Consider the following 15,886-nt stretch of genomic DNA (forward strand, 5'->3'; position numbering starts at 1 on the left):
CTTATAAGAAAAAAATGGAATAGTAAAGTGTTACGGAAAACGTAAAATAGTAAACTCGTATAAAACGTCCAAAAAAAATTAATGAAAAGTTTGAGAGAACTTCCATAGCAGACTTAGTGCTTGAAATGTCTATACTTCCTGATCAAGACATTTTAATGACAACATCTTCAAATTCTTGTGGATACAACTGAAAAGAAATTTTACATTTTTACAGTCATTTAAAGGTTGAAGTGTTAGCAAACTGGCGCAGCCCAGCTACTGTGGAAAACAGTATGGAATTTGCTTAAAAAATTAAAACTAGAACTACCCTATGATCCAGTAATCACACTACTGGGTATTTACCCAAAGAATATGAAAACACAAATTTGAAAGGACATAATGAACTTCTATATTTATTGCAGTATTATTTGCAATAGCCAAATTATGGAAGCAACCCAAGTGTCCATCAGTAGATGAATGGATAAAGAAGATGCACACACATATATACAATGAAATATAAAAATATGAAATCTTGTCATTTGCAATAGCATGGGTGGACTTAGAGGGTATAATGCTAAGTGAAATAAGTCAGAGAAAGACAAATACCATATGATTTCACTCATGTGTGGAATTTAAGAAACAAAACAGAGGGAAAACAGTCAGAGACAAACTAAGAAACAGACTCTTCACTATGAAGAACAAACTGATGGTCACCAGAGGGGAGGTGGGTGGGGAAATGAATGAAATAGGTGATGGGCATTAAAAAGTGCACTTATTGTGATGAGCACTGAGTAATGTATAGAATTGTTGAATCGCTATATTGTACACCTGAAAAGTAATATAATACTGTATGTTAACTATACTGGAATTAAAATTAAAAACTTAATAAAATTTTTAAAAAGGAAATAAAAATAAAGTGGGATGAACTCTAGGGATTAAAAGGGAATTAAACAGCATTTAAAACAAGGTTTGGGGGAGCCTGGGTCGCTCAGTTGGTTAAGTGCCCGGCTCTTGATTTTGGCTCAGGTCATGATCTCAGGGTCAAGAGATCAAGGCCCGAGTCAGGCTCTGTGCTCAAGGCAGAGTCTGCTTGAGATTCTCTCTCCCTCTCCCTCTGCCCCTCCCTGCCCCGCTCATGTTCTCCCTCTCTCGCTCAATAAATAAATAAAATCTTAAAAAAATAAAAAGGTAAAACAGTTTATTTTAACTTACTTATAACGAGAAATAAAAATATAATTAATATAACAAAATAAAGGTTGAAATTGTAATTTAAAAATCTAATACCCCCAAGAATAAAAAATGAAAATAAAATAAAAATAAAAGTCTAATAGCCATTTCTTTTCTATCATTGGAAAATATAATTTTGAATGATAAACATTTTATTTATCAAATATGATTTATCGTTTTTATGATAAACAAATAAGATTTAGATTCCAGTTGTGCTTATAGTACAGAGAGTTCCCATATACCTGTTGTCCTTAGTAACACCTTGTGTTTATATGGTATATATGTCATAATTAATGAACAGATATTGATACATTATTATTAACTAAAATTCATACTTTATTCAGATTGTTGGTTCTTGCCTAATGTCCTTCTGTAGCAGGATCTCAGCCACATCATATTTAGTTGTTCTATCTCTTTAGGCTCCCCTTGGCTATGACTGTTTCTCTGCCTTACCTTGTTTTTGAGGACCTTGAAATTTTTAAGGAATTCTGGTCAAGTAATTTGTAGACTGTTCCTCAACTGAGATCTTTCCGATGTTTTCCTCTTCATTGAACTGGGGTTATGGGTTTTTGAGAGGAAGACCACATAGGTAAAGTGCCATTCTCATGACATCACATCAAGGGTGCACACTATTATCATGACTTACCATATCTCATCACAACCTGGGAGATGATAAGAAAATTGTATCATGAGAATCTCTGATAGAGAAGCAACTGAGAAACAGACTTGTAGCAGCTCCTCACAAATCTCCTTTTGGGTTTTTAGTCATTTGATCCTGTTTTCTGGCATGTCTGGTAATTTTTGAGGAACTATTAAGCATTGTGTACAAATTATATGTTAGTTTTCCCCTTCATCGGTTTTTTCTATTATGTTTAGTGTGTCTTTCTTCTTACCTTCCTTGGATATTTTTCGGTTCTGTTACTTTAAAGTTGTTTAGGTCAACTGATTGCCAGCCTTTTTTCTTTTCTAACATGTAAATTTAAGGTAATAAATTTCCCTATAAATGAGGTCTTGGGTACAACTCACAGATTTTGAGCTTATATTTTCATTCAGGTAGTATTTAAATTTTCATAGTGATTTTTTTCTTTGACTCATAGGTTATTTAGAAGGGTATTTCTTAATTTTCAAAACTATGGTGATTTTCTAGTTATCTCTTATTGATTTCTACCTTAATTGTGCATAGATCATAATCTGTATGCTTTCAATCCTTTTAAATTTAGTGAAACTCAACAACAAAAAAACAGCCTGATTTTAAAAACTGGTAAAGGATTCGAGTAGACATTTCTTCAAAGAAGGTATATATGTGGCCAATAAACACATGAAAAGATACTCAACATTAATAATCATTAAGGAAGTACACATCAAAACCATAAGACACCAGCTTGCTCCTATTAAGATGGCAATTATTGAAAAACAGAAAATAACAAGTGTTAATGTGGATGGAAAGAATTTGGAACCCTTGTGCATTGCTGGTGGGAATGTAAAATGATGCAGCCACTTTTGAAAATGGTATGGCAGTTCCTCAAAATATAAAAACAGAATTACCATATGCTCCAGCATCCCACTTCTGAGTAGAGACTGAAAAAAATTGAAAGTAGGGTCTCAAAGAGGTATCTCTCTACCCATGTTCATAGCAGCATTATTCACAATAGCCAAAAGGTGGAAGCAACCTGCTATGGATAGAATGTCTGTGTTCCCCTCACCTCCCCAATACCCATCCGTTAAAGCTCTAATTCCCAATGTGATGATACTTGGGTTTAGCTGAGGTGAGAAGGTGGAGGCCCTATGATGGAATTAATGCCCTTATAAAAAGATGAAGACACCAGAGCTGTCTTCCCACTATGTAAGAATACAGCAAGAAGGAAGCTATCTGCAAACAAGGAAGAGGGCCCTCATCAGACACCAAATCTTCTGGCACCTTGATCTTGGACTTCTTAGCCTCCAGAACTGTGAAAAAAAAAAAAAAGTGGTTCAAGCTATCCAGTGTGTGATATTTTATTTCAGTAGTCCAAACTGACTAAGACATATTGACAGATAAATGGATAAACAAAATATTGTATATACATACAAAGGAATATTATTCAGCCTCAAAAAGGAAGAAAATTCTGTCATATGCTACAACATGGATGAACTCTGAACACATGATGCTAAGGGAAATAAGCCAGTCACAAACAGAAATGCTATATAATTCCATGAGAAAAGCAGAATGCTGGTTGCCAGGGGCTAAGGGTAAAGGAGAATAGGGAGTTATTTTTAAATGAGTACAGAGTTTCAGTTTGGGAAGACAAAAAGAGTTCTGGAGATGGGTGGTGGTGATGGTTGTACAACAGTATGACAATTCTATCTTTTCTTTCTTTCTTTTTTTTTTTTTAAACAGGCTCCAGGGGCGCCTGGGTGGCTCAGATGGTTAAGCGTCTGCCTTCGGCTCAGGTCATGATCCCAGAGTCCTGGGATCGAGTCCCACATCAGGCTCCTGGCTCAGCAAGGAGCCTGCTTCTCCCTCTCCCTCTGCCTCTCTCCCTGCTCATGCTCTCTCTCTTTCTGTATCTCTGTGTCTCAGATGAATAAATAAAATCTTAAAAAATAAATAAATAAACAGGCTCCATGCCCAGCATGGAGCTCAATGTGGGGCTTGAACTCATGACTCTGAGATCAAGACCTGAGCTGAGATCAAGAGTCAGCTGTTTAACTAACTGAACCACCCAAGTGCCCCCAGTATGACCATAATTTTTTTTAATATTTTATTTATTTATTTGAGAGCGTGAGAGACAGAGAGAGCACGAGCAGGGGGAGAGTGGCAGAGGAAAAGGGACAAGAACACTCCTCACTGAGCGGGGAGCCAGACGTAGTCCTGGATCCCAGGACCCTGAGATCATGACCTGAGCCGAAGTTATATGCTTACCCGACTGAGCCACCCAGGCGCCCTCCAGTATGAATATTCTTAATGGTAGCGAACTGTACACTTAAAATGGTGAAGATGGTAAATGTTATGTGTAGTTTATCACAATTTTTAAAATTGTTGAGACTTGCTCTATTGTCATTGTCTGTTTAATTTTTGTAAATGTTCCATATGTGCTTGAAATAATGCATTTTCTGCATATTATAGTCACTTGGTGAAGTTTGTTAATTATGTTGTAACAAAAATCTGTATCTTTAATGATTTTTTCTTTGTCTTTTTTTAATCAATTACTAAGATAGGTATGCTTCACTATACTTATGGATTTATTCTATTTCTCAATGTAGTTCTATATAATATATGAAGGTGATGCCATCAGTTGCTCACAAACTGCAAACTGCTATATTTTACTGGTGAATTGAACTCCTTCGGGAAAGTCCCAAGTATGGCCTCCCCATCAGGTATTTATAATTCATTTGTAGTTAGTTCCTTCCTCCTGATTCAGAGGCAATTTACCAGTCAGCGGTTTTTTGCTTTTCTGTTGTTGTTTTTGTTGTTTTTTATTATAGCCCTCTATCACCCTTCCAGTGAACAAAGTTAGAGAATTACCTGAAAGTCAAGTTCCCATGCAGGATGGCAAAGGGTTTTGTTACCCTTTCACCTAGTTTTTTTGATCAGTCTAGAAGATCTCAAGATTTTATCTCTTCACATACTTCTGCCTCATTCTGGCTTTCTTGTTCTTTGAGGATTCCAGTTAAACATTTGTTGGACCTTTTCAACATCATCTTCTAGGCCTCAAACTATGTCTCCAATATTTTCTTATACATTTTTCCTTTTTTGTTTGTTTGTTTTGTTTTCTCTGTGCTTCATTCTACACAGCCTTCTGGGGCGCCTGGGTGGCTCAGTCAGTTGAGTGTCTGACTTGGTTTTGTCTTGGGTTGTGATCTCATGGGTCATAGGATTAAAGCCCCACGTTGGGCTCCACGCTCGGTGGAGGGGGGTCTGCTTGAGGATTCTCTCCCTCTGACCCTCTCCCAACTCTCTCTCTCTCTTTCATATAAATAAATTTTTTTAAAAAATAGCCTCTGACATATGTTCTGGTTATTTTCTCTTAAACTGTATGTAATACACTATTAAACCTATGCATTGAATTCTTTTTTTTTTTTTAAGATTCTATTTATTTATTTGACAGAGAGAGAGACAGCGAAAGCAGGAACACAAGCAGGGGGAGCGGGAGAGGGAGAAGCAGGCCTCCCGCCGAGCAGGGAGCCCGATGTGGGACTCGATCCCAGGACCCTGGGACCATGACCTGAGCCGAAGGCAGACGCCCAACAACTGAGCCACCCAGGCGCCCTATGCATTGAATTCTTAAACCTTTCAATTCTGGAATGAGTTTCTGCTAGATTATTTTTTTCAAACTTTTTTATTTTTTACTGTAAGCATGCTTTGATTTCAGTCTTTCTCTGATTTTTGACTATGTGCTGGTCATTTGGAAAATTATCTATGTAGGGTAATTTGAGGTTTGGGGTCATGATATCTTCATCTGGAGAGGACTTAATTGTTTCTGTCCAGTGCCTGTAGCGTGCCACTCCAGGACCTGTTTATTCAATATACAAAGCTTGAAATATTATGATTACTATTAAACCTGGTTGCAATCTGTGGAAGTGCTGATTTACTTCTGGTTTATCTTTACCCTATGGGGTCTCATATTAAATATAGGGGGTGTTTATTAGACCTTCCATCTTCTGTGATACTAGATTTAGATTTATTTCTCTCTTGCTCAGCAATCCTGCAAAATTCATAGCTCATTTTATAGATTTTGCTTTTGTATTGTCAAATGCCTTTAGGACAAATGTTTGGTTTAACTGCCTGGAGCACTTCCTTCTAAGGTTTTGGCTGGATAATTCCTTATATTAGGCATTTGGTTCTATTTTTCTAAACCCAGATTTTTTGGTTGTTTCAGGTGGTAGTTGGATCAAATTACCAAGCTGCTTAATATATATTCTGTGTGAAACCATCCTTGCATTACTAGGGTAAGAAGTATTTATAAGTTAGATGGGAAAAATAATTTTTGTCTAGTTTTGGCATCAAAGTTATTATAGCACTTAAAAATAAGTAGAGAATGTTCCTTCATTTTTTAGTTCTCTCTATAGTATTAGAAACAAGATTATTGGTTGCTTGTTGTGGGAGCCTTGACTGGGATGGGGCAAAAAGGAACTTGGAACTTTCTGGGGTAATGGCAGGGTTCTGTATCTTGATAAGCATTTTTCAAAACTAAATTGAAGAGTTTACTTAAGATACGAGGACTTCATTGTATGTAAATTATACCTTAATAAAAATTATTGTTCAAATACCAATAATTGTTGAATCTAGTTGGAATATATACAGGTCTTCATCATATTATGCTTTCAACTTTTCTTGGTATTTAAAATTTTCAGAATAAAAAGTTGGGGATATAAAATTAAAAGATAAATTCATTGTTCAGTTTCCTTGATATTAGTTTCACTAAAGGTTAAGGCCAAACACTACAGAAAAGTATAAAGGAGTGAAGAAATGTGAATAAAATAGATTTATGCTTGGCAAAGGAAGAAAGGTGGCTTGGAAGTATAGGAAGCTTGAAAATGATTATATGGAGGGAGGAAGAAATCAGTGGAAAAGAGAGAATTGTTGGGTTCAGAGATAGGAAGGAAAAGAATTAAGACAGGTGCTTGGAACTGAATTCAAAATTTCATGCACAGTCCAACTAGGTTGAGTCTTTTCTAAAGATACTAGGATATATCATATGGGTATATGAGTGCCTCTTAATACTTTTTTGGTATGTTTATCAGCTGTTTAGATATAAAAGATTACCATCTATCACTTTAAAAGTTCATAAAGTCATATACTTTATCTCATTTAATCCTTCAACATTCTGAGTTCAGGAATAAACGTTCGTTTTATAGATTAGAAAATGAGGTTGTGACTTTGCTAAAGTTACAAAGCTAAGAAGTGGAAAAGCCACTCCTGAGACTTTTGACTTCATGTAGTGTAATCTTAGGACACTTTAATTACAATACCGATGTTTTTTAATTGGAGCTAGGTTAAGGGGGTGGACCAATCAGGTAATTGCCTAGAATCCCAATCCATAAAAAGTGTTAACACATTTTATCATAGAAAGTGTAATAAGGAGGGTGCCTGGTTGACTCAGTCTGTGGAGCGTGTGACTCTTGATCTTGGTGTTGTAAATTCAAACCCCACTTTGGGTATAGAGATTACTTAAAAATAATATCTTTTAAAAAAAGAAAATGTAGCGAGGAAAAAATTGTATTTATTATTTTTTATTTTTTCGGTGCAAAAAAGGTAGTTTTATTAGGGCACAGACACAGGATCTGTGGGCAGAAAGAGCTGCTAAAAATTGTATTTAATGGAATTCCTCTGGGAGGATAGCTGTGTGTGTGGCTGGAAGTGGTAGTTTGGTATGAGGCTTAAAGCGGTGGTGAGATTATCACACCTCCCTCCTCCCCAGCTCTGCTCCAAGGACATTTCATGCCACATTATAAGGAAGTTAGATGCAAGTAAGTGCAGAGATTTCTTTCTCATGAGTAGGATATACAAATTTAGATCAGAGCTGAACTGTTCGTGACAGTCAAGAGACAGACATCTCCACTCTTTACCACTCAGGCTTTCCACTAAACAAATATTGAATGAGTATTAGAGAGTATAGTTTAGAAAAGATGCCAAATTAGTAATCTGGTGTAGGCAGACAACGTAGCATTCTATTTCAGATGCTACTAATAGAAAACCTATCGAAAACTATCTGAAACAGTAACAGAAAGTCATTGGCTTAAGAAAACTGACTAGTAAAGAGGTGCGGGGGGGGGGGTTGTCAAAGTTAATTCTGGCATTTTTTTGGTGATTCTTACCCATGAGATGGGTTGGTCCTCAAGCTGACCCCTCATTGTAGCAAAATGGTGATAGCACTCCACAAGCTAGAAAGTCTCATCTCTAATCACTGAATAAATGGGCCCACACTTGATCTAATTGGCAAAGCCTGGAAATGCCCTGTAGTCGTAGTTGGATTTACAGGTTCAGCTCTGATGTAATCACTGTGACAAGGAGGACATTGGTTATGATTCGGTTGTCTGAGGCAGCACTTAGAATTCTGCGGTCAAACCTACCCAACCCTAAAATGAACACTACAAACAAGTCTCAGGGAGGCCATACTTCTCTTAATTTTGTGTTCATATTGGTCCCTCTTTTGTGTTGAAAGCCTCTTGGCGGAAGGGCTGTATTATAATCCATTCATCTTTCTAGTCCCTCAAAGCTCCTAGTTCGCAGTGGCCTTCATTTAATGCCTGTTGAACAATGTTAAACTCCACTGAGGTGTAAACCAAGGCCAAAGGAGAATAAGCTCAGATCAAGAATAAGCCAAGCCTAGACCACAAAGTTAATGTTAGCGAACCAGCATTAGAAACCACTCTAGTGTTCATTCATTCTTTTATTCATTAAACAAATAGGGTTGGGAAGAGGCAGTAGGTAGGAACCAAATTAAACAGGGCCTTGCAAATTGTATCGTTTTAAAGTTCTTTCGTGGGTGGGTTTCATCCATCTCTTCAAGGAAACCTCAACCCTGGACTTGGTCCAGTGAATTTTTGAACAGCTTGACTCAGCATCTTCTCTCATCCTTTATCAGCACGTCAGCGGTGCCATCAAGCTTCCTTTCATCTCTTCTGCCCTCGGCATTTCATCTTTCCTAGCTATCTGATTTCCCTGACCCCTCGACTTTTTAAAAACCAGGGTTCTCCTGAGCGCTCTGATTTCGCTCTCTTATTTCACGGCTCCATAGTCCCACCGCCCAACTCTCTCAACTCCGCAGTCCATGACATTCAGTCGCCCTTCAAAGTCAGAAGGAATCAGCCAGGTTAGTACTTGGAGGATATTACCAAATCCAAAGAGGTCTCACCAATCCTGCACCATTAGATAGGAACAATAGCTTACCCAACACCCACATTTAGATTGTTCCGCCACTACTCTGGGGGATGGTTTTATTTGCGGCTGCTTTCCTCCAGCTACAGCCACCGTGTGGAAGAACACCGTTAGAATTTTCCCGAAATGTTGCTGCCTCGGAGCCCCGGGCACCTCTTCTTTCTCTCCGCCAATCCCCCGGGCCAGGCCCTCCTCCAGGCCGCCGGGTAACGCTGCAGTCGCGCCAGCGCTTCCAGGAGAGGGAAGCGCCGCGCGGGGAGGAGGGCAAAGCCACAGGCTCGGCGCCTGAAGGCGTGCGGGAGGCCCGCAGGCCGCGGGAGAGGGCGGGAGCTGACGCTCGGCGAACGCAGCGCGCAGCGAGCCGGGGCGGAAGACGTGGGCGGAAGGTGGTGGACCGGGTGGGCTGGGTGGGCGCCGGAGGGCGGAGCCCGCGCGCGCCGGGGGCGGGGCTTCCGCGCCGGTCACGTGACAGGTCCGGCGGCGGCGGCAGCGGCGGCAGCGGCAGCGGCGGCGGCGGCCGCGGCGTCTTCAGAGGCGCCCAGTGCAGGATGGTGCTGGAGGCGGCGGCGGCGGCCGTGGTGGCGGCGGCGTCGTTGGCGGCAGCGGGAGGGGGTGCTGTGGCGGCATCGGCGGCGGCGCCCGCGGGTGGTGTAAAATGGCGGATTTCGAGGAGTTGAGGGTAAGCGGGGGCGCGGGAGTGGAGAGTGGAGGCCGCGGGGGAGGGGAGGGGAGGGGAGGCGGGGAAGCCGCAGCGTCGCCGCCCGCCACCTTCTTGTTTCGCGGGGACGAGTTGGCGGAGCCGCGAGCTCCGGCCCGAGTGCGAGCGAGCGCCCGCCTGGGCGGGCGCGGGCGGGGGAGGGGAGCCAGGCGGCGGAGGACGCCTGGGCCGCGCGGGGGCGGCAGGCCCGGGGCGCGGGCGAGCTGCCGGTGGGTCCCGCCGGGGGTTCGCACACCTGGCGTGGGGCGGGGGCCGCCGTCGGGAGGGGCTCAGGGGGACTCGACCCTCTCGTGTAAGGGCTGAGGTGGGAAGCGGGATTTGCTTTTCCACCTTCATGGGGTGTACGTGTGTGTGGCGATTCAGAAGTCTACACGTTACTCACTTGGTGGGAGACTATTTTGTGAAACGTGAAGTTGCCTTTAGGAATCCTCGTCTTATGGCTGATGCTACCGTTTAGTAAGATCTGTCACGAGAAAGGCCCCTTCCTTCTACCAGTGCTTCCTCTTTGAGAGAAGCCTGGTCTTTTGGGATCACTGCCTTTAATAATCGACCTTAAACCTTGATATTTTCTTAGTGCCATGGTAAGACACCCGCAAAGGCCGTGTTGTCATGAGGTTTGTGAACTCGTTTTGCTCTTGAGGGAAAACATTTCTCTTTCTAGCCTTAGAACAAGGTGAAAACTTTATTGTTGATATCTTTGTACTGTAGAGGTTTGAAAATGGGTGTGCTGGGGGTGGAACGGAAAAGATATTTTTCCCTGGGCTGATAACCTTCAGAGTCCTCAACTGAAACTAAACTGTGGTAAACGAACAGGCTTTATTTTTTATGGATCGCTGAATTACTGGCGACAGAAATGGAATACCTAGGGACGGAAACCCTGATTTAAAAAAAAAAAAGTCAAAGTGTAGATGAATGTGAACTTGAAATTAACGGCATTCCTTTTGCATAACAGAGGTATGATGTTAGGGTTACTTTTTGGAATAAGAAGGAAGAGGAATCCGGTAAAAGATTCAGTTTTGTATGTTTATTGTTTTTTTCCGCGAGGGATGGAGTCGGGAAGGATGTTCGCTGCTCACCTCGCTGGTACGGTGGACATAATCAAAAGAACGTATTGGTGATTCCGATCTAAAGGGAGAGTGTGTTACAGTTTGCATAATACCTGCCATTTTCCCTTTTGTTTCAAAAAGAATAGTACATTAATGCATTTTATGCCTTATATTAGTTTATACAGAGAACCATGATAGTAGGTAAAGGGTATTCATATTGGTACGTGTAGGAGTTTTAGTATCTCAGACCATAGAGCTTTTAACACCTGTGGAGCTTTGGAACAACCGGGCCTGAGCCTCAGCTGTAAAAATGAATGCATTAGGTTTAGGGATTGGTTGAGGAGACTGAAGGTTGAAGTTAAATTTTTTTTTACCTGCAATATTCTCTTCATTTTTGCGTAGTAACGTCTATACAATTTATCCTCTTTTAAGGTTTTTTGTTGATGAAAATTTTTCCAAGACTTGCATTAGACTTTTATAAATGTTATTGGTCAAAGCTTAATAAAAAGGGAGGATTTATTTACCAATATAGGGCAGACAGGGCAGTTAGTGCTGAAGTTCAAGTGGAACTAGGAACTGCAAAGTGGTTGGAAACCAAAGATGCTTTTTTTCTCTTTGGGTCTACCTGTCCCCAACCCCTTTTCCACTACCCCTCTTTATCTCCCCCCACCTCCTTTCCCCCTTCCCTCTTCCGCCTCCCTCACCTTGCCCTCTACAATTTGTTTTGTGGGTCAGCTTCATTATCTTTTTCTGTAAATCAGCTGTCTTTGCTTCTCCCTACACTTGATGGAAGATGGCCCCTCCCGCATAGTTTACATAAGGTGCCCAACAGAGAATTACTGGGAAGAGTTTTCAGAGGAGAGGAAGGATGTGCAGGTAGATGCTGGAAGAATTATCCACCTCAGTCTTCACCTTAGTTGCTCAGCAGCATCTTCTCCATTTAAAGATGAACAGTCTCCGTCCCCTGCCCCCATTTGGAACAGTGATGATGATGATGATGATGATGATGATAGGTATCCATTATAAGTGGTTATTACATACCTGGCTCTGGTCTAGGCACTTCACACACTTGTTTGATTCTCACAACAATTGTAATAGAATTGTTAGGAGAAATTGTCAGAAGAAATTGAGACAGCTTGAGTAACCTGACAGTTTGAGCTGGAAGACCTGGGATTTTTAACATCACATGTCCGGCTTTAGAGTCCATGCTTTTCAGAGTCTGAGCTATCCTGCTCTGTGTAGTTTCCTTCAGGTCCACGTGGTGCTGCTAGCCATCAGCCTGCAGTCTGTGAACTAAACGATGATAAATAGCCAGTGCCCTTCTTATGTGACATATAATAGTGGAGGGGAAACAGGATAGCTGACTGAAAATCTAATTAGAAAGGAGGAAAAGAGGAAGAAACATGTAGGGCATTCTAAATGGTCTCTGCTTCAGAATATATTCTGTGAGGGTCAGAGAGATCATCAAGTAAATTAAAGGACCAGGAGAAATGGCCAGTATTAGTTTGCTGGCTAACTTGGCAGTAGAGGAAATAGCCGACCTGGATGTCACATATATGTCTATCCATACTGCTGCTGAGAGGATTTCCATTATCTTTATCCATTATCATTCAGGGCTACTCCCTAGGGGCATGTATAACTGGAGCAGGTCACTTCTGGCTGGTGATGCCATCTCCTGTACTGGAGGTCAGGAATTCTGGGAAAGGTCATCCTCACTGTGCTTTGGTGACTCCTGTGCCTTTGCTTTGTAAGCTTAGGGTGGGGGGTGGGTGTTATTTGATGAGGCAACTTCTGTGGAACCTTAAGAGGCCGCCAGATGATTTTGGAGACTGCTGTGTAAGCCAATACCAGAGGTCTTGTCCGGTCATAGCAGAATATGGCAGCCCTACACTTTGCTGCTTTCATTTTAATAGAATACCAGCATACCTTTCTTCTAGTTCTTCTGAGAGAGGATCCGACTGGCTGAGCTTAGGTGAGGGTCCACTTCTTTTCTAATCATCTATGGCCAGTTTAGAGTCCTAGCACACAAACGTGACTCATGAGATTATCTTGATGGGTTGGGGGAAAGGAAGGAGTAAGTTCTCTGTAAATGGAAATTGTGGGCTGAGTAGTCAAGGATGATTTTTTTTTAAGATTTTATTTATTTATTTATTAGAGAGAGAGAAACCACATGAGAGGGGAGAGGGTCAGGGGAGAAGCAGGCTCCCCGCTGAGCTGGGAGCCTGATGTGGGTCTCGATCCCAGGACTCTGGGATCATGACCTGAGCTGAAGGCAGTCGTTTAACCAAATGAGCCTCCCAGGTGCCCGTCAAGGATGATTATAATAACACATCATGTGTTCCAAGCTTTCAAGGTGCTAGAGAAGAAATTATTCAGTTCACTGGTTGCTTGTTTATAGCATTTATGTTGGTAGAAGTTTCTGAATTAACCTAGTTTGCAAACTAACTAGTTGTGAATTAACCTGGGACAAGCTCATAAGATCTGATGGCTTCGACTTCTGTCACTGCCACCCTCCTTTCTCCTTACGAAAGTCTCTAGCAGAGCTAAGCACAGGGATGGAGCAGAGGCAGAATAGTCAGGGTTCTGAAGTCCCTCATTTCTTCAACCAGAGTGGCTTTTTTTTTTTTTTTTTGAGATTATTTTAGAGAGTGAGCTTGTATTTGAGTGGGGGTGGGGTGGGGAGGTGCAGGGGCGGGGTGGAGGAGCAGAGGGAGAGAGAATCTCAAGCAGACTCCCTGATGAGTGCAGAGCTCAACATAGGGCTTAGTCTTACAACCCTGAGATCATGACCTGGGCCAAAATTAAGAGTGGGACGTTTAATCGACTGAGCTATCCAGGCACCCCCCCCCCCCCCCGGAGTGGCTTTTTTACCCTTGTCTTTCTCCTCCAGTTGCATAATTGTATACTGTGGGCTACTGGTGCAGTCTTTTGGCAGTTCTTAAAAAGGTTCCTGCTGTTATTTAACCTGGTTAATCCACTCTCCTTACTTCTCACCACTCAAGTGTGGAGATGGAGGGGGATCTATTGCAGTAACATTCTTTTTTTTTTTTTCCTTTCTTTAAAGGTTCTCTCTCCCTCTCTCCTCTATTCCTTATCGCCTTCCTTTTGTGCATTGAGTTTATTATCTCCATGTGCCTCAGAGAACGGGAATGAGTGTATGTGCAGTCTTAGTGCCTATTTGGGCTAGTGAAAGAGTGAGTGATCATAACTTTCTTAATAGATACTGGCAAACCAAATGCAGAAGATCTTTTATGCTGAGTCTTAAGTAATTCTGTAACAGAAGATTTTCTGCCTAGAAGGCTTGAGTGTTTGGTTCTTTACACCTAGCAGAACTTGCCATTCTGGTAGCTTCAGGTGCTGTTAGGATATAGAGGGAGAATAGAAAGTTAATGGGGTATTTGAGGTTAGAGTTCCTCATCCTTCATACTCCCCAACTACTGGACAAGTAAATAGATTAATAGATATGATAGATGCAACTGAATCCACCATGTGATTCTAAGTCATGAGTTGGACACAGCTAAAATTTCAGGACACAACTTCACTTGAGATCATGTCTATGAAAGCACATTCAAAACTCAATATTTAACTTAAATAGATAATTTTTTATAGTAAACCAAGGTATTCTTAGCTATAGTAGATACTTTTGCATTTGTTTGCTCCTTGGGTCTGTGGCCTCCTTCCATGAATATCTTTTCTGATAAAGCTGACACTTTTCTAAATACAACATTATTCAGATGTTTCTCCTTTCTCAGAATTTTGTCTTTGTTTTTCTTTTCTTTTCTTTTTTTAAAAGATATTTATTTATTTGACAGAGAGAGAGACAGTGAGGAAGGGAACACAAGCAGGGGGAGTGGGAGAGGGATAAGCAGGCTTCCTGCTGAGCAGGGAGCCCAATGCAGGGCTTGATCCCAGGACTCTGGGATCACGACCTGAGCCGAAGGCAGATGTCTAACGACTGAGCCAGCCAGGCGCCCCTGCCTTTGTTTTTCTGGATTGGGTCTTAGCTACTTTATTTTAAATTTTTTTTTATTGAGATTTAATTTACATGCCATAAAATTCAGCGTTTTAAAGTGGTTTTTGGTCTAGTCACAAAGTTGTGCAAGCATCCACCATCTAATTCCAGAACATTTTCATCACCCCAGAAGAAACCCAATACTCATTAGCAGTTACTCCTCCTCCTTTCATCCAGCCCTCAGCTTCCAGTAATCTACTTTCTGTCTGTGGATTTGTCTGTTTTAGACATTTCATAGAAATGGAATCATACACATGGCCTTTTGTGTCTGGCTCCTCTCATTTAACATAACCTTTTCAAGGTTCATGTTGTAGCATATAGCAGTGCTTCATTCCTTTTTATGGCTAATATTCCATTGTATGGAGTATACCACATTTTGTTTATTCATGAGTTTATGTATATTTGGGTTGTTTGCACTCTTTGACTAGTATGAACATTCATCTGTGTATAAGTTGTGTGTGGATACATGTTTTTAGTTATTTTGGGTAGTTACCTAGGGGTGGCATTGCAGGGTACACATGGTAACTCTATGTTTAAGTGTTTGAGGAACTGCCAAACTTTCCCCGAACTGCTGCATCATTTTACATTCCTACTAGTAGTTATAAGAGTCCTAATTTCTCCATATCCTCACCCACATGGATGTAAAGTGGTTTTGATTTTTATTTACCTGGTGACTAATGATGTTGAGCATCTTTGCGTGTGCTTATTGGCCATTTGTGTGTTTTCTTTGGAAAAATGTCTATTCAAACCTTTTGCCCATTTTTAAATTTTTTTTTAAGTTGAAGTTCTTTATCAGATAATATGGTTTACTCCTTTTTATAGGCTGTCTTTTCACTTTCTTCATAATGTGCTTTGAAGCACAAAAGTTTTTTAATTTTGACAAAGTTTAATTTATAACTTTTTTTTCTTGCTTGTGATTTTGATAAGTCATTGCCTAATCCAGTGTCATAAAGATTTATGTTTGTTGTCATATAAGGGTTTATATTTATAGTTGTAGTTTTTAATTTAGGTTGTTGATCCATTTTGAGTTACTTTTTGTTTAT

At 40.9% G+C, this 15,886-nt stretch overlaps 1 protein-coding gene across 7 annotated transcripts in view; it reads left to right on the top strand.

Annotated features, from left to right (window-relative positions):
• The first annotated feature begins 9,557 nt into the window (after positions 1-9,557).
• The window catches only part of PIAS2 (protein inhibitor of activated STAT 2), an 85,868-nt gene continuing 79,539 nt past the window's right edge, over positions 9,558-15,886 (top strand). For 6 of the 7 annotated variants that reach the window (XM_088019622.1, XM_088019623.1, XM_088019629.1 and 3 more), the window contains exon 1: positions 9,559-9,746. Coding sequence is in view for 1 of the 7 variants with exons in the window: in XM_088019628.1 (XP_087875754.1) it covers positions 9,723-9,746 (24 nt within the window). In the remaining 6 variants the exon portion in view is untranslated. Of the gene's footprint in view, positions 9,747-15,886 lie in introns of all 7 variants that reach the window. The other variant, XM_088019625.1, reaches the window with a different exon arrangement.

This window comes from Eumetopias jubatus, unplaced genomic scaffold (assembly GCF_037043125.1).
Source record: "Eumetopias jubatus isolate StellerSeaLion01/CBP00866 unplaced genomic scaffold, mEumJub1_p1.0 scaffold_16, whole genome shotgun sequence".
In the NCBI taxonomy this organism is placed as follows: domain Eukaryota; kingdom Metazoa; phylum Chordata; class Mammalia; order Carnivora; family Otariidae; genus Eumetopias; species Eumetopias jubatus.